Source organism: Lissotriton vulgaris, chromosome 11 (assembly GCF_964263255.1).
Source record: "Lissotriton vulgaris chromosome 11, aLisVul1.2, whole genome shotgun sequence".
NCBI lineage: Eukaryota > Metazoa > Chordata > Amphibia > Caudata > Salamandridae > Lissotriton > Lissotriton vulgaris.
This window is the reverse complement of record NC_141699.1, coordinates 650950367-650976544: the sequence shown is the minus strand read 5'-3', so window position 1 is coordinate 650976544 and position 26178 is coordinate 650950367. Positions and strand designations below refer to the sequence as shown.

At 46.0% G+C, this 26178-nt stretch overlaps 1 protein-coding gene across 1 annotated transcript in view; it reads right to left on the bottom strand.

Annotated features, from left to right (window-relative positions):
• Nucleotides 1-26178, bottom strand: part of LOC147683286 (serine protease HTRA1-like) — a 567779-nt gene that overhangs the window by 176945 nt on the left and 364656 nt on the right. Inside the window, exon 3 of the mRNA XM_086943738.1 lies at nt 25948-26152. Within this exon, the coding sequence (XP_086799864.1) occupies nt 25948-26152 (205 nt within the window). The remainder of the gene's footprint in view (nt 1-25947; nt 26153-26178) is intronic.

Here is a 26178-nt window from a genome sequence, read left to right as displayed (position 1 = left end):
ATATATATATATATATATATATATATACATATACATATATATATATATATATATACATATATATATATATATACATATACATATATATATATATATATATATATATACATACATATATATATATACATATACATATATATATACATATACATATATATATATATATATATATATATATATATATATATATATACATATATATATAAATTAAAATACTAAAATATTTTTATTCTTTTACAATTACATTTTACACTACATTAATAGCAACAGTAAGGAAGATATTGGATAGCGGAGGGGAATAATTTACTATTCCCACTCCAGGGAGTGCAACAGTAAGGAAAGTTTTGGATAGAGTAGGGAATAATTTACTATTCCCACTCCAGCAGATAGAACTGTAGGGAAAGTGTATGATAGCGCAGGGAATAATTTACTACTCCCACTCCAGAGAGTGCAACAGTAGGGAAAATGTTGGATAGCGGAGGGGTAAAAATTACTATCCCCACTCCAGCGAGTGCAAGAGTAGGGTAAGTTTTGGATAGCGGAGGGGAATAATTTACTATTCCCACTCCAGAGAGTGCTTTAGTAGAGAAAGTGTTGGATAGCGGAGAAGTAAAAATTACTATTCCCACTCCAGAGAGTACAACAGTAGGGAAAGTGTTGGATAGCGGAGGGGATAAAATTACTTTTCCCACTCCAGCAAGTGCTACAGTAGGGAAAGTGTTGGATAGTGGAGGGGAATAATTTACTATTCCCACTCCAGCGAGTGCAACAGTAGGAAAAGTGTTGGATAGCGGAGGGGAATAATTTACTATTCCTACTCCAGGTAGAGCAACAATAGAGAAAGTGTTGGATAGCGGAGGGGTAACAATGACTATTCCCACTCCTGCGAGTGAAGGGCAGGGGGGGCCTGAGATAACATGTGTGCAAACACGTCCTGCCACCCGCAACAATGTAAGCATACAGGATGCGCCCCCCAGTGTGGCGGGCGCATCCTAATTTGTTTTGAGGGACTGCCGCACCTATGGTGGGCAGTCCCTTTTCCAGCAGCAAAGTCCGCACGCCATCGTAATCCGCCACTAAGATCTCTACTGAAAAAAATGTTATTCCACTGAACGTAACTCTCTGATTAAATCGGCTAACTAATATTGATGACATGGATCAAAGACTCAGTAAAGAGAATGCAGAAAGATGCTTGGGCAGAATTAGAGATGGCTATAAAAGCTAGAAACGCCACACAATTTTGGAAAGTGATTGGCCAAGGGAATGGATCTTATATAAATACTAATAATTTCTTTATACTAATGGCACCTGGGTATCTTAGATAAATACTTTGTACTCAGGCTCTATGATGCCTTCCATTTTAAGCTCCAGCTATGTAAAAAAACTGCTTCAGTTTAATGAAAAAACAACTAAGCCTTCAAAAGAAGCATGTCAGAAGGGCCTGCCAGTGGACATTATAAAAGCGGATCATTGTTTGTGGAGCACCTTATTATTTAATTACTTTCACATGTACTCTTAGTGGGTCTAATACCTGAGTCATGGGAAGGTTCAATTATGCAGCTTATCTACTAAAAAATAAGACCCCGCAAAACTGCCAGCATATTGCGTTACTAGATATTTAGGAAAAGCTATTTGATGAATATCAACTTGGTCTCCTAACAACCTGGATAAATGACAATCTGCCTTGCATGGGATTCTAAAATGGGATTAAGCATTTTAAACTACTCAAGCTGTCTGCATGGTTTTTAGGTCTCGCCTACGCAGCGCACATTCGCTGCTTAGGAGGAGACCTCTTGTAATCGATTTGGTTTTGAGGCCAAAACGTGCACACATTGCATTGCTTTAAATGGCAACACGTGCACGTTTGGCGATTCCCTCACGGGAACGAGCGGTGCCATCTGTTAGCAATTATCGCGCTCGCTCCCACAAGGTAAACGCTGCGCTTCCCTGCTCTCGGCTGCACTCCCCCCACCCCTCTCACTTGTTTTTATTGCTGCTTGTTTTTAGTTGGATGGGTCCAGGGCACTCCAGAGTCAGGATCCAGGGCTGCCAAGGCTCTGCCTCTGTGTTCCTGCCCTTTGAAGGGTAGTTTGTGGGTCTAGGGATTGCCACATATTCCACAGACACTGACGTCAGTCAGCATTATTTTGACAATCTGGTGAGAAGAGAGATGTTGGGGTTGTAGGAATTGCCGAGCGGTTGCTCCGGTGACATTATGCAAATACTTGTATTTGTTTTGTGACCGTCTACCTTTATTGCTCTGAGTAACCAGACAGACAACTCTCTGTACAGATAAGGCCGCTAACTTCAGTAGACAGGCGCTCAAATGTCTTCTGGGTGCACACTCGGCAAGCTGCTCCTTGGCGCACAGTCCTGCTCCTTGCAAGCAGACTCTGGCAGCAGCGTAGGGTGAGTGTTTACCTGTCGTGTTGGAGTTGTGCTGTTTTCACTCAGGACAGGTACAGTACATGAATTGCCATGATGAAGCGCTTGGCAATGCTGAGTTGTCAACCCACTGTGCCCTGAGACGGCCTTTGCTAGGAGAGCCCCCTGGGCTGAGAGAAACTTGCGCCATTGCTGATGCAGGTGAATACAGTGAGGCAGCAGGGGCGGCCCTGGGTGTTCACTGGTTGGTCCCTGGCTGAGCAGGGACTGGCCCCTGAACACGACCCTCTCTGGACCGCCCCTAGCTCACTTAAACCACACACAGCTTTACTGCCTGGGGGTTAGAGGGTGGAGGGTGGACAAGGAAGGGAGCTAGCGAGGTGTTAAAAACTTTTTCTATGGCGTGATAATGAAGGATTAGAACAACTTTCAAATGGTAAACCTGTCAGAAACGCACACACAGCAGCCGCGGTCGGCAGTGGGAGTACCTGCAGGGCGGTGACGTGGGGAGGGGGAGGGGCAGGGTGGGGGGTAGTAATGTATGGATTACGGAGTTTTACAGGTAAGTAAACATTTAAATAAATAAAACAAATTTTGTTGCGCGCACTGCATCACCAAATGCGATGCAGTGCACTCAACAAAATTCATTCATTCACTTGTGGGACACCCCCGCGCCGCACGGCCACCAGCTGCTGCGTGTGCCCCTTGCCTGCCCTCTGCCTCACTGCTGCCTCGTTTGTGCCTCGTTTGCCGGCTGCCGCCGCTGCGAGTGCTTTTTCCGCTTTTTCCCTGGTTTTGTCAAGCATTTGTGCTTGTCTTGCCGATCTGTGTTTTACTCTGTTTTTGCCCGTTTTTGTCGCTAATTTTTGCCTGTTTGTATTGTAACGTGTGCGCTCTCCTTCCTTGTTGTCCGCCTACCGCGCCGCCCCCCGCCCTCCCTTCCCGCCACCGCCGCTTGTCCCCGCCCCTTTTTCTTCTGTAACCCTCCCCGCTCCCGCCTCCCAGCTGCCCCGCCCACCCGCGCACTTCGCCTTAAATGGCGACCGTGCGAACGCGCAGCGGGCGCGCCGATTGTGCGCCGAAGGCGCGCCAAAGGTAAGCCCGTCTGCGCCCGTCCGCGACCGGACCGCGCCCAGCGCCAGGACCCCTGGACCTCGAAGACCTCGACCTACCCGCCTGACGTACTCCGCCGCCACCCTCACCGCACTCAACACCGGCCGACTCCCAGAATGCCACCAAGCCACACCACGACACACCCACGGACCTTTCAGCTGCCACGCCTGCAAGTTCTCCTGCATCCGGCCCAGCCCCGCACCAGCACCCGCCAAGTCGAACGCCAGCAGTACCCACCTCAAGTGCATCCTGCTCAACACCCGCTCCGTCCACAGACACGCCATCGAACTCTGGAACCTCCTAGACGCCACAGCCCCTGACGTTGCCTTCCTCACGGAGACCTGGATGAACGCCTCTTCAGCTCCCGACATCGCCATCGCTATCCCAGAGGGCTACAAGATCGTCCGGAGGGACCGCAACGCCAACCAGATGGGAGGAGGCATCGCCATCATCCACAGGAACACCATCCGTCTCACGACCAGCACCGACAACACCCTGACCAGCGCCGAACACCTGCATTTCCAGATCCACACCAACCCGAACACCACCCTCAGAGGCACCTTGATCTACCGACCCCCTGGACCACGCACGCAATTCAGCGAGGACATCGCCGACTTCGTCAGCCCGCATGCCCTCCCCTCCGCTGACTACATCCTCCTGGGGGACCTGAACTTCCACCTGGAGAACAACAACGACCACAACACCAGCACCCTGCTCGACAACCTCGCCAACCTGGGACTCAAGCAACTGGTGTCCACCCCCACCCACCTCGCCGGACACACACTCGACGCCGTCTTCTCATCCAGCACAGACATCAACTTCAGCCACGCCACAGAGCTTCAATGGACGGACCACAGCTGCGTCCACTTCACCTTCAAGAGAACAACGACCCACCAACACCAGCAACACACCGCCCGCAGAAGCTGGAACAAGATCACAGCAGACCAGCTCGCCACCTCCCTGAGCCAACACCCTCCTGCCAGCTCAGCGAACCCCAGCCAGGCCGCCGATAACATCACGAAGTGGATCAGCAACTGCGCAGACGAACTCGCCCCGCTGAGGACCCCGCCCAGCAGACCCGGCAGCAAGAAGGCCCCATGGTTCACCGACGAACTCAAGAGCTCCAAGAAGAACTGCCGAGCCCTCGAGAAAGTCTGGAAAAGGAACCCGACACCGGACAACAGGACCTCCTACAAACTGGCCACCCGGAAACACCACCAGCTGATCCGCGCCGCCAAGAGAACAGCATTCAAGGACCGGTTGGACAACAACGCACACAACAGCAAGGAACTCTTCAACATCGTGAAAGAGCTTTCCAACCCCAGCGCAGGAAACAACGACATCACCCCATCGCAAGACCTCTGCAACTCCCTCGCCTCATACTTCCACAACAAGATCACGGACATACACAGCAGTTTCAACAACCAACCAACGCACACCACGACCGACCCGCCACCCCCCCCACCACCACCCTCCACGCCTGGACCCCGATCAGCACAGAAGACACCATCCGCACGATGAACTCCATCCACTCCGGATCACCAACCGACCCCTGCCCTCACCACGTCTTCAACAAGGCCGACGCTGTCATCGCACCCCACCTGCGAGACATCATCAACACATCCTTCGACACCGCCATCTTCCCCGAAAGCTGGAAACACGCCGAACTCAGCGCTCTACTCAAGAAACCAACAGCAGACCCCACCGACCTCAAGAATTACCGCCCCATCTCGCTCCTCCCGTTTCCAGCCAAAGTCATCGAGAAGACCGTCAACAAGCAGATGGCCGCCTTCCTCGAGACGAACGGATCCCTCGACCCCTCACAGTCCGGCTTCCGAGCCAAACACAGCACCGAGACCGCCCTCATCGCCGCCACCGATGACATCCGAGCCCTGATGGACAATGGAGAAACAGCGGCCCTCATCCTCCTAGACCTCTCCGCGGCATTCGACACGGTCTGCCACCGCACCCTAACACGGCGCCTCAGCAACATCGGTATCCAGGACAAGGCGCTGGAATGGATCATCTCCTTCCTCGACGGAAGAACACAGCGAGTCCGCCTACCACCGTACAAGTCAGAGGCCTCTGAAGTCATCTGCGGCGTCCCCCAAGGATCATCACTGAGCCCCACCCTCTTCAACGTCTACATGAGCCCCCTCGCGGCCATCGTACGCAAACACCACCTCAGCATCATCTCCTACGCCGACGACACCCAGCTGATCCTCTCCCTGACCAACAACCCCGCCGCCGCCAGAGCCAACCTGCACGAAGGGATGAAAGAGGTAGCCGAGTGGATGACGACCAGCCGCCTGAAACTGAACTCGGACAAGACGGAGGTCCTCATCCTGGGCTCTTCACCCTCCGCCTGGGACGACTCCTGGTGGCCTCCCGCCCTGGGCACCGCACCCAAACCGACAGACCATGCACGAAACCTGGGCTTCATCCTGGACTCCTCCCTCTCCATGACCAGGCAAGTCAACAGCGTCTCCTCGGCGTGCTTCAACATCCTACGCATGCTACGGAAGATCTTCTGGTGGATCCCCTCAGAGACCAGGAAGACCGTCACCCAGGCCCTCATCACCAGCCGACTGGACTACGGCAACGCCCTCTACGCCGGGACCACCGCCAAGCTCCAGAAGAGACTCCAGCGGATCCAAAACGCCTCAGCCAGACTCATCCTCGACATCCCACAATCCAGCCACATCTCCGGACATCTGAGAGACCTTCACTGGCTCCCCATCAACAAGAGAATAACCTTCCGCCTCCTCACCCACGCACACAAAGCCCTACACGACCAAGGCCCGAGCTACCTCAACAGCCGAGTCAACTTCTACGCGCCCAAACGCCACCTCCGATCAGCCAACCACGCCCTCGCCGCCGTCCCCCGCATCCGAAGAGCGACTACAGGAGGAAGGTCCTTCTCCTACCTGGCCGCCAAGACCTGGAACTCCCTCCCGTCCGACCTGCGCCTGACCCAAGACCACCTCTCCTTCAGGAAGAAGCTGAAGACCTGGCTGTTCGAGCAGTAGCGGCACCCCCCCTCCCCAGCGCCTTGAGACCCTACGGGTATGTAGCGCGCTTTATAAGTGTCACTGATTGATTGATTGATTGATTGATTGATTGATTGATTGACTTACCTGGAAAGCTCCATAATCCATACATTACTACCCCCCACCCTGCCCCTCCCCCTCCCCACATCACCGCACCCTGCAGGTACTCCTACTGCCAGCCGCGGCTGGTGCACAGAGACACAGACAAGGTTGGAGCAACATGAGAGGGGCGCTGCTGTCTGCAAAACCTTAATCACACAGCTCTGGGCGCCCCTATGAGGTTTTCCGCCGTGGGCCTGTGCCCGGCTCGCCCATGCGAAAAGTCTGCCCTGACCTCACCAGTGCCCAATTGGGAAACTGTTCAGTTTAGATAATATTTTAAGACGCTGTGTGAGTGAACATAATGAGTGATCTACAGAGAGTTAAGTGTAGGATTATCCCAAGAATGTAAATTTAGGTACTAATGAGGCCAAATTTACTTTTCGAAACACACAATCCCAATTAATTGCCTTGAAAGGATCAGACGCTTGTTTTGAACTTGGCGCTACAGTCACCAAACGTCTGGGATTGCAGAGGCAAGGACTGCTGGCCCGGTGGTGGCTGGTCCACCATACACAGAGAGAACCGCTAGGCGGGAGGTTGTTTTGTGTGTATTTTGTTTGCCAGCTGGCATGGTTGGGGCAGTTTTGTACAAAATAAACCGAGCATAGCAGGAGTGAGGGTGTTACTGGAAAACAAACCTTTAATAGCGTGACTGTGAAATTTCCGCTTTACTAAGTTTTCTGTAGTTATTCTGTTGGCCGCCCATTGGTTAGTAAAGTTCCTTTTTGCCCCTTTGTGCTAGTCTTATGAATTGTCTTTTTCAATATAAGTTTATTCAGATTATGCCACTCAAATGTGCTATTCTAGTTGGCCAACTGTAGGAAATTGTTCTGTTGGTTGACTGGGGTGTGAGCCCTGGTCAGGCAGCAACCACAACACTCAACACAAAATACTATTCCGCATATTTACACTCCATGACACACAATACCACTCCACATAATTCCAATACCCTCCAAACCACATAATTACTATGAACATAATTACTCTACACAAATCCCCGCCACCCACTCAAATCTACTCCAGACAACCCCACAACTAACCATTCCAATCAAAACCACATAATTCCACTACACACCATACATCCACTCAACTCCACACGATAACATATAGGTAAAATACATTTACATTTACAAGACCAATAGCTCCAACTCTCGTTTTACTTTCTTTTGTAAAGTACATACTTTTGCCTTAGGGCATCTATACCAATTACAAATCACCTGTTAAATCCTGTTTCGGGGGTCACTTTGTAGGCCTTATCTGTTCGTTTTTCTAAACTTAATATATTTTGTTGTTTGGAAAAACTTTAAAAGGTTTAAATGAACATAGCACACAAAAACTATATTTAAAAATGTGTAGCTACTACTGGTGTGTGGGAGAGGGGTTAGTGCATTTCTAAACTTTATTATAACTTTTCAACATGCTGCACAGCAGGCACGCTGCTGCACAACACAGCTTAAAGACATTGGCAAAGACAATAGCTTAGGCTTAAAACTTACAAGGTCCAAAAGGCGAGACCTATTGGCTATGCCAGTGATTCCCAAACTGTGCGCCGCGGCACCACGGTGCGCCGTAATGAGGTGTCAGAGGCGCTGCGCGCACACTGTGGGAAATTGCCACCAACGGCCCTCAGCCGTCCGTCATTCGGCGGGCATGGCTTGGATACAGTTTAATGCTGTGAATGGGGTAGCAAAGGTCCAGGGAATTTAAGGCTTTGGACAACGCTTGAATAAGTAGTCTTGATGGGTGGGTGGAGACACACTCGAAGCTCTGGACCTCTTGGGCTTCAAATAAAGAGACAGTTTTGAAAAGTGGTAAGTGTGTTCTCCACATAAAATTACAACGATTTTCCAGGATTAATTTCCATTCTTTCCAGATCGTAGTAGGGAGGACAGAGACATTTTTGTTTGCAGTGAAGTTTCTTTATTTTTATTTTTATTCATAGAACAAGGACAGCCGACACGTGTTTCGCCCCCTCTTGGCGATTTGCGCCGGGGCTTTCTCAAGGCTAGGTTGGTTTAATCACGTAAACAGTTGTCACTTCCAAATATTTACAATGTCCAAAATACGAAAATATATCCCGCGCGGGGATTCAACCCAAGAACCACCACATCGGAAGGACTTTAGGCTCAGGGGCATTAGCCTAATAAAAATATGTTTTACCTATGAAGAACTATATTTTCGTATTTTGGACATTGTAAATATTTGGAAGTGACAACTGTTTACGTGATTAAACCAACCTAGCCTTGAGAAAGCCCCGGCGCAAATCGCCAAGAGGGGGCGAAACACGTGTCGGCTGTCCTTGTTCTATGAATAAAAATAAAAATAAAGAAACTTCACTGCAAACAAAAATGTCTCTGTCCTCCCTACTACGATCTGGAAAGAATGGAAATGAATCCTGGAAAATCGTTGTAATTTTATGTGGAGAACACACTTACCACTTTTCAAAACAGTTTAATGCTGTGTAACTTGTGGTTAGAGGCAAGGACGCAAATAAAGCCAAATTGGGGGTGGGGGGGCTGAGCTTTAAGCAAAATGGAGAGTGGAGCTGCAGGGCCTCTTGGTGTGAAACAAAATTAAAGCCTCATTAACAAGCACAAGGTCTTTTAAAGACCTGTGAAGTGCTCGGGTGCGGCTGTGTGTGTGCCCGGGAGCCATCTGAGCCCGGGTTGCCACACAGGACACGGGGAGGGGTGGGCCCTGGACTGCTTTCACTGGAGGCGAGCTTGGGGGCCAACTTGATTATTGCCACGGCCCGAGGTGGCTCAGGCCTGAGCCTGTCTAAAGCCCCATGCCAAGGTGTACTGCAGGCTTTCATGTTACACCACAGTCCACTCACGGGTGGAGGGGCGGCCGAGGGGATGCCAGAAGTTGGTTTTCTACAGGACGTTCCGGCCGGGCAGCTTTGTTCCCAGGACTGCCAGAAGGATGGTTTTCAAGGCGCGCCCCGCCCGTGCAGACATACATCTCGGTACTGGTGAGGGACGGTATGCATCCTGTGCTCAAGGGCAATAAAGGGGCTGGAGGCTATCAGCACTTTCTGGGATTCTTTCACTTTCAAAGCTGCTTCCTGCAGCTCGTCCCCCCATCTAGTGCTCGTTTCCCCTCGTGTGTGAGCTCTGCTCAGACCTGCGCTGCTGCAGATAATAAATGGGGGGAAAAATCTCAAAGCCAACCTGCTCATTACTGATATCAAATATGCTACGCACATTATCTTCATAAATCAGTTCAGAAATGCGCCCATGTGCTTGAGGCCATAAAATTATACGAAAGTGAGCAGAAGAAGAAAACAGTGCCAGAAAGAAAATGACTGTGCTTACATGGGGGCTCGCATTTCTATAAATACCAGGGGCCTTATTTATGAAGGCCTTGCGTCAGTTTTACGCCGCTGGTGCGTCACTTTTTGTGACGCACCAGCGGTGTAAAAAATGCGCCTTGTTGCGCCATATTTAAAAAGTGACGCATCTATGTAGATGCGTCACTTTTTAAACCCCTGCGCCACATTATACCTGCGTCAGGTGTAATGTATGCAGAGGGGGCGTTCCCCCGCAAAAAGCCTCGTAATAGTGACGCAGTGAAATCTATGAGATTTCGCTGCGTCACTTTTAGGACGCTGTTGCGTCAAAATCTTGCGCCTGCCTCACTGCAGGCGTAAGACTGACGCAAGCCCTTTCACATGGGGCTTTCCCCATGTGAAAGGACGCATTGCTGGATTTGCGTCACTTTTGTGACACACTCCAGCAATGCGTCACTTTTGCGCTTACAGATTCGTCAGAAATACTGACGTATCTGTAACTCCTTGTGACATGATGCGTCATACATTAAATATGACGCATCAGGAATGTCGTAAGGGGTGCGCAGTGAAAAGTGACGCATCGCTGTTTTCACGCAGCGATGCGTCACTTTTCATAAATGAGGCTGTTACAGATACGTCAGTATTTCTGACGTATCTGTAAGCGCAAAAGTGACGCATTGCTGGAGTGTGTCACAAAAGTGACGCAACTCCAGCAATACGTCCTTTCACATGGGGAAAGCCCCATGTGAAAGGGCTTGCGTCAGTCTTACGCCTGCAGTGAGGCAGGCGCAAGATTTTGACGCAACAGCGTCCTAAAAGTGACGCAGCGAAATCTCATAGATTTCACTGCGTCACTATTAAGAGGCTTTTTGCCGGGGAACACCCCCTCTGCATACATTATACCTGACGCAGGTACAATGTGGTGCAGGGGTTTAAAAAGTGACGCATCTACATAGATGCGTCACTTTTTAAATATGGCGCAACAAGGCGGATTTTTTACACCTCTGGTGCGTCACAAAAAGTGACGCACCGGCGGCGCAAAACTGACGCAAGGCCTTCATAAATAAGGCCCCAGGACACCTGTGGCAAAACTGCGCCACATTCAATCTGCACTTAGCTTCAGTCTTATTGTGCTCTTAACTGCAAATTAATACTTTATACATCATCTTCAAATACATTGAAAATGGCTGCACGTGAGGATGTACGTGTCTACAATTTCAGAAGGTCCCAGAAAGCAATCCAGGAATTAAATACAACCGAACAGAGCGAATTACTGCTCAAGTTAAACACGTTTTATTTATAATTAGTAAAAATGTGCATCTGGTAAAGGACAACAAAATCCTTTATTATAACCCCCTACTCCAGCATAGACCGACAGAGACCTCGCCCCACGTACCTTTATTTACACACCGCAGCTGTGTGTACATAAAGCTAGCTGGCGAAGCGCTCAGCTTTGAGACACGCTCCCAAGCGCTAGAATGGCAGCAGTCGGGTGAGTTAAGCACCATGCCGAGTGTTGACACCTTTCCAGGATAAGTGTACTTGTTGTTTCAAGAGTCTGCAAATGTTTAAATGTGATACCAAATAGAACTAAAAACAAAATCTGATTTATTAATTTGTAACTTGCCATTTCTGTACTTGTTTACTTTTAAGTATTAGCCATGGATCAGCGCTAGAACACATTTAAATGTGCTTTATATTTATATTTGTTCTTTGAAGTATGTACAGATAAAACAAATATTTACCAGCTTTAGGTGATTTTTTTTTGAACCCGCGGGAAGAACAAAATATCTACCCTCTGTTCTTTTCATACCTGTAGCAAATGCTTACTTGCTAGGGTGCAATAAAGTGCAATGGCATGGGGGTGTGAGACGTTTTATGGTGATTGATTTACTTTTATATCTACTGGCCAGATAATAGGTTTATATCAGTATCTTATCCTTCCATTTCAAGGGTTTTGAAGCAGTATCAAGAGATTTTGGGGCTTCCTTTTGCTCAAATGGGTTTAATTGCTAATATTTATGTTTTCCTTGTCTTCATTGCTTGACTTTGCTCGTGAGAAAGTGTCACTCATAGACACTAAATGTCACTCATAATTACACAGAAGTTATGAAAATGTCACACATAAGCAATCTGAAACCATGGCAGCTATGGCCCTGAAGCCCTTTCAGTCCAATGGGTGTTGCGCGGGCGAGCATGAGTGAGTACATGGATGGAGCGCCTGTTGGAGGTATGGCTGGAAGGCTCAGGCAGGAGGGGTCGGGAGGCAGGAGGGGCCGGGAGGTAGGAGGGGTCTGCCACTGCTTGGGAGAAACTTCCAAAACTTTACATTTTAAGATGAAAGTAATGAAAAGTTAAGAGCCAGGAAGGGGCAGAAAGAGGAAGGGGCACAGGAGGGAGAGAGAAGACTAAAATAGAAGAGAGGCAGAGAGGAATCCATAAAACTTAGAACACCTTGGCAATCCGTGTGATAATAGGAAATGCCAACAGAGCGCGCACCAGCCTCAGACAGAATGGAACCCAGTCGAGAAGAGGGAGGGAAGAGAAAAGTAAAAAAAAAAAAAAAAGGAAGTGTGTGGGAGTGAGACACACACATGAGGTGAGATTGTGAGAGAGCGAATAAGGAGAGAGATGGAAAATAGAAAGAAAAAGTCACCAAGAGATAGGTAAGAGTGACAGAGAGAGAGACAACAACACAGAAAAACAGAGATCAGGACAAAAACAGGAAGTGTGGGAGAGAAAGTCTTTGAAGAGAATATAGAGCACTAAAGACCAACCTGGACACCCAGGCGCTGTGGAGGACATGAGCCTGTTTGTTAGAAGAGCGCCGCCTTTAGCTGATTGTGGGGGGTCGTAAATCTGTAGGAAGGGAGGTCTGTCGTGCGGGTAATGTCAGGGGGTGGGGGAGGGGCTGGCTCTCCCTGACGTCTTTTCTTCTGCTCTGAGGTGGGATCAGACATCACCTCTCAGGTGACCTCAGCATCCCAGGACATGGTGTACAATGATGCAGTGCTTCAGATAACCCAGTGGCTGCCTACTGAGGCCCTGTGGGTTAATGTAAGACTGTTACATTGGATTTGTTCAGTTGCTGGCAGCCAAGCGTTTCCTGCAGCTCTGGTGTAACAGCCTTTGTGGCACATAGACGGCGCACTCGCCGCATAATTCTGCATCATCACCCGAAGCTGATTTGTTAGATTTCAAGGCCGTGTAGGCTGGTGCTTCCATCACCAAGATCACGGCTCTACCTCAACGAGCTCTGTGATCCTCTGGTAAACATGGATCCTTTCCAGAGAAGCACAGGGTGCAGGCTGGAGGACTGAGCACCCACCGCCCCATACCACCCACCGCAATGTGTGCCAGCGGACCACCCCCACCAAGGTGTGACACCTGACTACCCACTGCAAGGTGCAGCACCTGACCACCCACAGCAAGGTGTGCCACCTAACCACCCACTGCAAGGTGCACCACCTGACCACCCATTGCAAAGTACACCATCTGACCACCCACTGAAAGGTGTGCCACCTGACCACCCACATCAAAGTGCACATCACCATTAAAGTAGCAGCGGCTTGAAACACAATGAAAGTTGACGCCACGAATGCCAGGGTCAGCACCATACTCGCAAGCTCTACAGCACACTTACAAACACGCTCACTCATGCTCATTTTAAACTCACTTACTCCCACTCTCTCACTTCCATTCTCACACTGATTCAGTGCAATGCACTATCACTTTCACTCACTTGCCCTCATTCTTAGTTTCACTCGTTCTAAGTCACAATAGCAGTCACTCACTCCTGTCTCTCGCTCACTTTCAAACACACATCTGCATGCACACAACGTTTTGACAGATTATTTTTGCACTTCCATGTAGCTGCGTGCCCTGGTTCACTCCAGCTCCTCTCTTGCTAGCGGTGAATGAGTTCTAAAGCCAGGCACATAGCTTTCTCCGCATAGGCCTGCGGGAAGCCTTTACGCAGGTACTGGGATACATAGTTCAGCACCTGCATGCGTCACTGGGTCGGTGAAGCCACTCATAAGGAGCCCTCCTTTTTAGTGCAAAAATAATAATGGTGATACTGATTACGACTGACAAAACTCAGCGTTCCATTTTCTCAGAGCAGGTCTTAGTACCAAAAGCTACTGAAAGCAGCAACTGACATAAATAAGGGTTTGGGACCAGGCACTCTGTTGGGGGAAAAACGATGGATTGGGATGCCTCCAAGTGATTGCCAGTGGATGAGATTAATAATTCAAGCATTCCAACCATCGTTGCGTCCCAATTTCTTTAAGGAAGACATCAGGAAGTACTTCCGCAGTCGGGCTTTCATCCCCCCACCACCCGCCCACCAGTAAAAAAATGGTGGGGAGCCACGGCCAACTGCCGAGGATGTATGACGTTACAACGCATACCATTACAACTACCTACCATTACAACACAACCATTACAACGCATACCATTACAACGCATAGCGCTTAGAGGTGCTGGATAGTGGTAAGTATAATTTACTATTCCAACTCAAGTCCCCGTGGACACTAGGGAAGGTGTTGGATAGTAAATTTAACTTATTCCCTATCCTAGAGCGCCCCCCAGCGCAATGCGTTGTAATGGTATGCGTTGTAAAAGTTGCGTTGTAATGGTAGGTAGTTGTAAAAGTTGCGTTGTAACAGGTGTATACCACTGCCGATTAGGTAAATGGAGCCACAAGACAAAAACGTTTGGGAATCACTGGGCTATGCCAATGCTTGTTAGAATGTTTCTCAAACCATTTAGTGGAGGATGATTATAAAAATGTTTATTTCACGTTCCGGATGTTCTCACATTAGAAACAAACTAAATAGTCTAATAACCAGCTTGCTTTCCGAAAATGCATGGGAGGAGGGCTTCCCATATAGTTTGCTATAATCTGTGTATTTAAAGCCTGCTGAATGGTCCTTGTCCAACTATTCCACCACGCCAAGTGTGAATGCAGTAGGGTTTGTTCTAACTAACTTCTTAATTGTCTTCTTGGTCAATAAAAAGCGAAACAGCAAAGCAGTTTGTGAAAAGAGGGCAGATCCAGGCTGCACTCATTCTTGGGCAAATAGGCCTTAAATCCCCAACCCTCTACCCGCCTAGAATAGTATTTCAATTAACCCTGGGAGTAGTTTGCGAACTGCGTAGTGCACTGTGCAAAATGCTGTTCGCACTGATTGCACAGTGCCGGATGCTTGTCCGCACTGTGCAATCAGTGCAAACCGCATCTTGCACAGTGCAAGCGGTCGTTTTCTGGAGCTCAAGTAGATTTCTACTCAAGTGGCATCTTTTTCAACGCGGACTGGTAGTTTCTCATCGCGAGGGGTCTCGAGCATAGGCGACCATTCGCAATGAGAAACCTGACCTCCCTGTGTTGAGAATCTCACTGGGAGATTTATTTTCCACGCTCACGATCGGCACCTTGATGTTGCTGATCGTGAACAAGGAAAAAGTCTCCCCGGGATTTCATTTTGCTCGCTCGCGGTTGCCAACTTGACATTGAGGACTGCGAGCAAGCAGAAAATGACCGCTGTGCTACGCTACGCTATGCGTGCTTGCACTGTGCTACGCTACACTACGTGTGCTTGCACTGTGCTACATGCAATTTGCGTAGTGTGAAGTAGCACAAACTACGCGAGCGTAGCGTAGTACTGCGCCCAGGGTTAATTTCAATACCCTTTGTACCTCATTAACACATTTATTTCGTCCATAATTACTGCTTAGAGGTTGTCAGCAGACTCCCTCTATTATAACCCAGCTATACTGAAGTCTGGAAAGGAAGGATAAGGGGATTAGTGAGTGTGATTTACTCCAGATGTATCTTTCTTCTTTATTTGTGGTTTTTTATATTTGTTTTATATGTCATAGATGTAAGCAACGGCCAAAGCGATAAAATACAAAATCCACAAAAATAATTAAAACAACTCCCAACCTGTACTGCTATACGGGATCGTGGATGCCTTCCATCAGTCGCCATCTAAACCCACCTTTGGCTGCTTTCCAGATTCATCTCAACACCCCTAGGTCACATCCAGGTCATCCATCATAAGTCTTTATGTAGATTTCACACTCATGGTATTAATGACATAAAATGCAACACAACATAGTAGTATCTTTGTAAATTGAATCCTGGCACGCATGTGTGTATTAGGTTAATTTCTAAAATAACACATTTGAAACGGAAAATTAATTTTCAACCATCTTTTATTTGGCTTAACTTTCCAAACTATTCTGTCAATACGGAGCTGTAGAGGGAACCCAGGGAACAGGTCGCCCTCCTCTCTAATTATCGAATACAAATAAGACTAGTTCCATAAGGCTTATCCAGTTTCAAACGTGGCCGTAGACTTTTCCTTCTCATATCCACGCCAGTCACTCCTTCCTATTTGCAAGGTAGTGTCATACCACTTTGTTTGCCTGCTTTTTGTAAAATAGTATAATTTATCAAATGAGAGTCATATCATACCAGCTCTCCTTATCTCGTCCCTCGACGAGATAAGACACGACCTGGCCAAAGTCAAAGTTTTTATTATGATTTGGCTCTCATTGAGGGCCACATAAAATAACATACATATTATCATAACAAAATAAACACAGGTTACATACAGCTTCAGAAGTAACCATTTGAATATAAACAAATAATACACTCATCAGCATCTCCCAAAATCACATTAATATATGTCTAAAAATTCTTTAAAATAATTAAATAATCTGGAACAGAACATTTCGTTAGGGGGGCAATACAGAGCATGGAAAAACATTTTTATATTCAAAATTCCCAACTGTAGACAAATTGGTTTTATCCATTTTTTGCGCAATAGGCGTAATATCGGACAAATAAACAATACATGGTTGAGGTCTTGAGCAGCATTATTACATAGGTTGCATAAGGGAGACACACCATACCATTTTGCGAGGAGTGTATTAAGTGGAAGCAAATTATGGCGTAAAAGGAACCATATCCTACGGACACCATGTGGAATATTCCACCTTAAATATTGTTGTGCTTGTTTAGGTGTATAGGTTAAGACCAGAGCTTCCCTTTCTTTATACTTCTGTTGGGCAAGTATATCCATCTTATAACATAGTTCCCAGGACCTACTTTTTAGCTTTAGCTTTAACTCTAATGGAGAAAGAGAAAATAACATACTTTCATCTAGTTCCAATAATAAAACAGCTTTTCTAAAGTTTTTTACCAGCTGCGAGAACTCATTAAAGTTACCTAAAAGCTCCTTTTTTAAGATTTCACGTAGGGTTCCTGGTTTACCTCTGGCCAGGCATGCTACCCACCTTACAAGAGCGGCCAGCCCTTGAGCCCAACAGCTTCGCAGTCCAAATTCCAGTCTGCAAGAGGATGTGGAGCAGGCTGAATTAAGTGAGGAAATTTTCCTTAAAACCTTTCCCTCCGATTTTTGCATAAAATTCCATTGATTTAAATCCACCAATTCTATTCCATAAAGGAGGGTGGCTGGAATCTTCGCTCGAAATACCTCCAAGCAAGAAGAGAAGTGCCTCTTCCCCGTTGCATTATACAAGGAACGTAGTCCCCTACCATGGGCCATTGCTTTTCTAGAGTTATTTTCAATGTGAGGCTTCTCACTAAGGTTAGAAGATATTATTTTGCCCAGAAACGTATAGGAGTTAACTACCTCAAGTTTTTCTCCGCTTAATGACCAATTAAAGCTCCTAGATCTGCACTTCTTCTTGCCAAAGATGCACATGATCTTGCTTTTTGAGCTATTAATTTTCATACAGTGTTTATCCGCGAAATCATTCAATGTATGCAGACGATTAGCAAGACCTTTCGGGGTCAGATCTAAAACTAGTATGTCATCTGCATACATTAGAATAGATATGGCAGTCCCTCCAATTACTGGGGCAAGACCCTCACATTCTGCAACTGCAGTTGGCAAATCGGCCATATACAGGGAAAACAGTGTGGGAGCCAATATACATCCCTGTTTTAAACCATTCCGTGAGGGGATTGCTTGAGTGAGTCCCCTTTCTCCGCCTTGTAGCACCCTACACCAAGTATTACAGTGTAGGGACTTAACTAAGTCCAGTAAATATCGCGGCATACCCAATGACGTCAGTTTTCTCCATAGCGTCGGTCGGTCAACCCTATCGAACGCTGCGGAGAAATCTATAAATGCTGCATATATGCCCCCACCACGAACACGCACATATTTGTCTACGATTACATGTAGCATAGTTAGGTTATCTAGAGTTCCATGCTCTTTTCGAAAGCCTGTCTGTTCCCTAGGAATAATATTATTTAAGAGTACCCAGTCTGTTATTAATATTAATAAAAGTTTAGCAAAAATTTTCCCTATCGCATCTAGTAAAGCAATTAGGCGATAATTAGAGGGATTATCACGGTCTCCTTTTTTAAAAATTGGAATCAAAATACTTCCCCGCCAAGAGTCGGGAACTATTCGATTTTTAAAGCACGCCTGAAACACTGGAAGAAGAATCCTGCTCCAAGTGGTTACATCTTGCTTAATTATAGACATGGGCACTTTGTCCGGTCCCATAGCCCCGGAAGAGCGCATGCTCTTGATTGCGGTAGCTATGGAATACTCAGTGGGGAGTTCCATTTTAGCATCAATATTACAGTCTGGAACCCAAGCGTCACCCCCTGCCTCGTTGGATGCATATAAGGTGAGCACGAATTGGGTCCAGACATCTTCAGTAATAACAGTAGGAGTGGATGTTTTTACAGAACCACATCCTTGTCTTATTATGGACCAAAAAGCTCTAGAGTTTTTACTCCTGGATGCTTCTCTTAGACTGATCCATACCAATCTTCTTTGTCTCTTTTTAGCTTGGCTCTCAACCTCACCCTCCTTCTCTTTAACAAAGCTAACTGTATCCCAATCTCTCCTGATCTATTAAGATATTGCATCCTAACTAATTTGTTAATCTCTTTATTTAACTTTAATAGAGGACTAGGAGAGAAATATTTCTTTTTAAGCTTTCCTTTACTCCTGGCCATTTCAGTAACTTTTTGGATAAGCGTTTCAAGGAGCCTGAATTCCCTACCTTGCCAAGAGTCAAGTTCAGTTAAGAATTGGGTAAGGATGTTTTGTACATCCATATTATGATTGGAACCCCAGTAACATCTCCCAGAATGGCAATTAATAGAGAAGCCTTTGTTCTTTAGGGACCAGCGGTCAGATTCAGGGGGTATTAATGAGACAGTTAATTTAATAATTTTGTGGTCACTCAAAGGAGTATGGGTGATTACCAAGTCTTTAAAGCAAGAGAACGTGTCAAAGTCTGTTATTGCGTAGTCCAAAATAGATTCACCCCTAATAGAACCATGAGTATAATTTGCCGGGGAATCAGAAGGCATTCTGCCATTTATAATAATTCCCTCCACGGCACTAAGCTCCCCGAGAAGAATCTTGCCCCTTTTATTCGTTTTTATTTTATTAGGCAAGAGAGCTTGGGGAATATTAAATACTTCTTCTTTTACCTTGTTTCTAAACATGTCTAGGGAAGTATTGGACACTTTACAATTTAAGTCCCCCACCAGTAATAAGTATGGGGGGTCATCCACCTCTAATAACTGCTTTATATAGGAAAACATACGTTTTAAAACTGGGGTAAAATTATCTTCGGGAGGAATGTAGGCATTTAATATTATAAACGACGACCGTTGTACAGCAGAATCCAGGTTAGAAATGGTTATGGATTGGAATAGATTACTCTCATCCTTGAAGTGTGAGAATTGTCATTGTAATGTATTAGATAGCAAACAAGCGATTCCACCTTTAGCGTGGCCCCTTTTAGATGACGTTGCAGCGGCTTCTAGGATGAAGTAATCATTCCCTCCATAGGGGAGAGTATCACACCATGTTTCTTGTATACAATACACATCCGCATTCAGAGAAAGAAGATAATCAAATTTCCCCGGACACTTAGACAAGCCAGCAGCATTCCAAGAGACTATTTTTAAACACTGGTTAAAGATATGAAGATGGTCGTGGGTTTCTCGAGGTGGTATTTGAGAGAACTCCCGGTAACCAGTTCCACCTCGAAGCGTCTTCAACTAGAGGGTTATCCGTGCAACCCGATAAGGGAAAGACCTGAGAAACCATACGTTTGCCTCTGGAGAGCCAAATTTTCAGGTCATTATTACATACAGGATAATCATCCTGACCAGAGGACAACCTTGTATTTCTTTCAGAGAAAGAAAAACACAAGTTTTTATGAACAAAAGGTAACACGTCAATTCCTCTACGTTGAAAGGCTTCTGCTTGTTGAAGGACTAGATTAGCAATTATTTTAGAGTAAAACTTTACCCTAATTCGTTGGCCATTTATGGTTCTTATAGGTAGAACTAAATCAATATCATTTGTCAGGACCAACTTTAAGCTTTCAATTTCATTAAAACAGCTAAGTAGCCAAGATCTATTCATTCTTAAATCAGAATCAAGTAATGGCAGAAAATCCAATGTTAAGGTATCCGCATATGAAATAGTACCTTTTGATGACTGATGTGTTACGTTCCTAGCTACATCATTCTGAGGCAGAAAAATAGGAGCTGTTGGATTAAATACTCTTGTTACTATTGGAGAATGTCTATCAGCAACACTTATAGGATGGGGAACAGGGGCATCAATTGCAGATCCAGAAACCACCCTATTCGACGTTACTTCATCTGGGGGCTCAATTACTGATCCAAAAACCACCCTATTCGTAGTTAATTCAACTGGGGTATCATTGGAGTCATTTAAGATACCTTCCACATCTACATTATCCGGAATATCAGAAGGTGGGCTATACCCTCTTCCTATGGGAGCGGGCGTTTCAGTTATTATATGTTTTGGAAAAATAATTTGTCTAGGTCTTTTCTTTTTGTGTTTACGTATAGGCTTCCCCTTTTTTCCTCTTGTTATCATTTTGGCAACTCGAGGAGACCCCAAGAGAACTTCTGGCTCCTTTTTATCATGTACAAAAATGGGAAAAAGATCATGGCCCCCCGTTTGAGCTACTTCACACACATTCTCTTCCTGCTCAACTAGTGATGGTTCCATTCTCAGAGGCAGGACAGATGAGGTGCATGGATTAGGGGACTTATGGGTCTCCGCCTCTATGGGTAATCCCAAAGGGGCAATTCCCTTCCCTTCAGTAGAATAAACAACCTCTTGATGTACAACAGGCGCAGGATTAGATGGAGCAACAAGAGGCTTAGATTCATTTTCAACATTTTTCACATTTTGTGCCAACAATGCCTGCAGTATTTCAGTAACTGAGGATAAAATACAATCTGAATTTACAGCAAATTTACCCATTAGCAGTAGTATGGAAGACAGAATTTGCTCAAGGGCTATGAGTGACTCAGAGATGGGTTTATCGTTTTTTGGATAACTTGAAGATGTAAGGGGACAAATCCCTGATAGATAAAAATGAGGGGATTGTTCATTACTCAGCGGAGACAAATTATCTGTGGATTTAATGGAGGGGGTACTGCTATATAATAGCAGACCAGATGGTGTTTCTCCACTGGGCGTTTTATTAACTACTATGGGAGGTAGAGATGTCTTATCCACATATCTTCCGCAGAGTTCAAAGTCAATACTAGTAGCTATGGAAACATCACCCTCATCTTCTTCCAGAATATCATTCCCCTTGTGAGTATCATGTATCAGAGATTGCGATATTAACAGGGGATCAGCAACAGCCATATGTTCAGAACCTGTTGGCAGGTCTGCCACACTAGACTGACTTAGTGACCTTTTCATTTCCACCATAGGGGCCACCTCACTACCTTCCTCCTTATTAAAGCAGGGATTTAGTTGCTGTAATGGATCATTATCAGATTTCCTGGGAACTTCAAGCGATCTATTCAAGCTTTTCTCCCAAATTTGTTTTAATTGCATCTGACCTTTCATGATAACACTGTTAGCTTGTTTTTTCCTCAAATGACTCGGGCCGTGTATTGTACCGTGATTCTCCATTACAACCTTCCCGGATCGTAATGTCTTAGCCTCCATAGTATTTAAATTAAAACAGCGCCTACAATAAATCTCCCAGACTTATAAAAACACAGTTTTAGAATAATATAAACATTCAAACAATGAAATGGGAGAGAAACTAACAGTTCAGCTACTTCGTGCCTATACTTCTATCGGCTTATTTGTGTTACCATACAATATAATAACGCAAACTAGTAACTTTAATCATATGACTGAAGAGACAAAAGTCAAGATACCAGGGCCCAGCCCGGCCTACCTTGGCCACTGAGGGCCACAGAGGGCCCGCCCTTTGCCCGGGCTTAGCTCCGCGCTTTGCCCCGCGCGCGTCCCGCTAGCGCGTCTTTCAGTGCCTTATTATACTGGGAGGGGGCGGGAAGAGGGCCAGCTGAGGCGAGTTTGTTTCCGCAGCGCCCGCTGGTCCTCGCAGTCCCTGACACTCTGCAGTTCCCTCGTCGATTACCTCTCAGGCTCAGGCAATCCGCTGATGACAAGCCCTCGAACGGCGCCCGCGAAGCGGGGGCCGTGAGGCGTGGGTAGAGAACGGCAAAGAAAGCACCCGATGGCAAGTAAGCAGCAGTCTCGCTTTAGCAGGCACACAGAATTGAATTAAACCTCCACTTTTAAGTCCGGCGGGAGGGGGCGGGAAGAGGGCCAGCTGAGGCGAGTTTGTTTCCGCAGCGCCCGCTGGTCCTCGCAGTCCCTGACACTCTGCAGTTCCCTCGTCGATTACCTCTCAGGCTCAGGCAATCCGCTGATGACAAGCCCTCGAACGGCGCCCGCGAAGCGGGGGCCGTGAGGCGTGGGTAGAGAACGGCAAAGAAAGCACCCGATGGCAAGTAAGCAGCAGTCTCGCTTTAGCAGGCACACAGAATTGAATTAAACCTCCACTTTTAAGTCCGGCGGGAGGGGGCGGGAAGAGGGCCAGCTGAGGCGAGTTTGTTTCCGCAGCGCCCGCTGGTCCTCGCAGTCCCTGACACTCTGCAGTTCCCTCGTCGATTACCTCTCAGACTCAGGCAATCCGCTGATGACAAGCCCTCGAACGGCGCCCGCGAAGCGGGGGCCGTGAGGCGTGGGTAGAGAACGGCAAAGAAAGCACCCGATGGCAAGTAAGCAGCAGTCTCGCTTTAGCAGGCACGACCTGGCAGTACTGGCGGAACCTAATGTAGGATATGCCCACGAAAGGAGGACCTCACGATACGAGTTCCCCTGATAATAAGGAGAGCTGGGGCGACTGACCCTGGCTCCCTTATGTCATTTTAAGAATAGTGTACCAGTGTCCAACAGCGACGAAATTGCCTGTAAGACTATATGGCAATGAAACATGTCGGCTAAGAAAAGAGGTAGTCTGCATATATGCAGCCGGTTTTAAATTCCTGAATAAACGCACAAGAAAAGAATAAAATTGGTAATCTGTGCGGTTTATTTCAGCTTTTAGATTGTATTGGGTCTTGTTTTGTGGTAGTTGGTAAAAACACATAGGGTATGTGTTTTTTTAACTAATTTTTTCACTTTTTTGGAGACACTTATAATTTTCAGCAAAATGGTTGCCGATGGTGATAAAAGTGAGCATAGCTGGTGAGTACCAATCAGCAAGCTCGACTGGGGTGGTGCGCACGTGAGGTACCATTTTGCTTTTTTCACTGATTTTGTAATATTAACACATTTATGGGTGTGTTTTTGGGTATATATACCCTTAGTACCCATCCTTTAATAATTGATGGGATATGACTGTCATTTGATAAATGATACTATTTTACAAAAAGCAAGCAAACAAAGTGGTATGACACTACCTTGCAAATAGGAAGGAGTGACTGGCGTGGATATGAGAAGGAAAAGTCTACGGCCACATTTGAAATTGGATAAGCCTTATGGAACAGGTCTTATTTGTATTCGTTAACTTTCCAAACGACTGCATTAATGTATCACAATAAACTGCTATAAGGCGCCGGAACACATTCCAGACTATAACCTCATATATCCACCATTACCGGAGTGATAATACGACATAGTTCGACAAGGATAGCCTATAAATGCAATATGGAAACCAGTTTTCATGTAAATAAATGCCTTTTCGTTATCGTGCGGCGGATTAGGTAATGTGTTCCACTGGCACCTTGTCAAAACAGGAATTAAATAAATAAGCAACTGATGAGAAAAACACGTGCATTGCAATGAAATACTGCCCCCTTGGGGAAAATGAAGAATTGACAATTGGCAAGATCCCCGGAGCAGATAAACGTTTTGCCGCTCAATGAAAACATCCTCAACATAAATGACCTTTCAGTGACGTGCAGCCTTTTCTGAACCTCATAAATTATTAGCTGACTGGACAGCACACCCCGGCCAGCGCAAAGAAAATATTATTTAAAGTCCAGCTCAAGCCACAGCTTGCGCTAGGGACCTGCGACCAGAGCTTTTAGATTTTCACTGTTGTTCATTGTATCAAGTTTGCTCCCTAAGAGTAACTTTTGCAACGCCACGGGCTTCGATTTTAGTGAATAATGATATCGTTTTTTACAATTTCTGATGTCTAATGAAATCCAAATAAGAAATGTACCTCCCTCAATATTATCGTAATGAATCAGATCCAGTCATTGCTAATCCCAGGGTCACGTGGTTAAAGGGTTTGCTCGGTTGCTTCAGCATGAGCTCAAATGGACAGAAACATTTGTGGTAAAGTTCACCCTCTAGTTACCACAACTCAGAATAACTGCACCCCCCATTTCATCCTTTGCTAATTTCAAGTTAATCGGTAAAACACATTAAAATATTAAAGTAAAGCAGACTCTGTATTTTCTTTTGGTGATTTATCATGTATCAGTTTTATACACTATGTCGTGTCATGAGAATTACACTATATCAACTCTTAGGCGTCCAATACCAAAGGGAGACAGAGAACCAGAAACAAAGGTAGAAGAAAGACCTACGGACAGATTCATGAAAGACCCGTTTTGCGAGTCTGAAATAGCGATTCATAAGGAATCGCTATTACAGACTCGCAAAACGGGATTCATGTAGGAATCGCAAAATTAAATGCGATTCCTACAGATTCCTTATTTGCGATTAGCAAATTGCTAATCGCAAATAAGGAATAACTCCCCATTCATTCCTATGGGCCAAAAGGCCCATAGGAATGAATGGGGAGTATTCCTTATTTGCGATTAGCAATTTGCTAATCGCAAATAAGATAGCGATTTGAAGGGTGCCAGGGGTGTCCAAAGGACACCCTGTAGCACCCCTTAAATGCACATTTCAACAGGTGTTGCGCACACACATGTCCTAATGACATGTGTGTGTGTAACACGCAACTTAGAAAAATGCTTTTAAAAGCATTTTTCTAAGTTTTCGCTATTTACCACGAGGTTTGACCTCGCGGTAAATAGCGGCCGAAATTTGCGATTTCGGAATTTTAAAATGTTTCAAGAATAGCATTTAAGGAATCTCTAATAGAGATTCCTTAAATGCTATTCTTCGCAAATTTCCGAGTTTCTAAATAGCGATTTTTGCATTTGGGATGATGAATCCCAAATGCAAAAATCGCACTCGCAAAGGGCCAGATTCTGAGAATCTGGCCCTTTGCGAGCGCATATCAGCTTGATGAATCAGGCTGCAGATTCTGAGAATCTGGCCCTTTGCGAGCGCATATCAGCTTGATGAATCCGGCTGTATATTACGTAAGATGTGTTGTTTGGAAAAAACAATTCTTAAATTGCCCCCCCCCCCCTAAAAAAACAACCTGAAAAATATGCATTTTGTCGACGTTCTATATGAGTACATATATACAAAAGTTATCCGAACCGATATTAAAAAAAAATTACAGCGGCTACATTCCAGAATTATCTTCGAATGTTTGGCGTGACTAAATGAAATGGGTCAGTGCATTTTATGCGTCACTTGACGAGTTAACTGTGAACGTTTAAAACAGACAAACGTTTCAATAGTTATTTAAAAACAGCATAAATTAAATGTTTGTAATACATCTGTTCTGACTGCTACGGGTACTCACGTCGGGTTCTATTTTGATGAGCGCGATGTCTAGTTTCTGGTCGATGTCCTTGACCTTGGCGTCGTAGTGGGCTCCATTCTTGACTTCGACTTTAATTCGCTGTTTGTTCGTGAGGACGTGAGCGTTGGTTACTATCAGGCCGTCTTCGGACACAATGAAGCCTGAACCGCTGGACACAGCAATGTCCTGGCCCGTGAAAGGTACTCTGTCCAACACGATAAATGAGTGTTA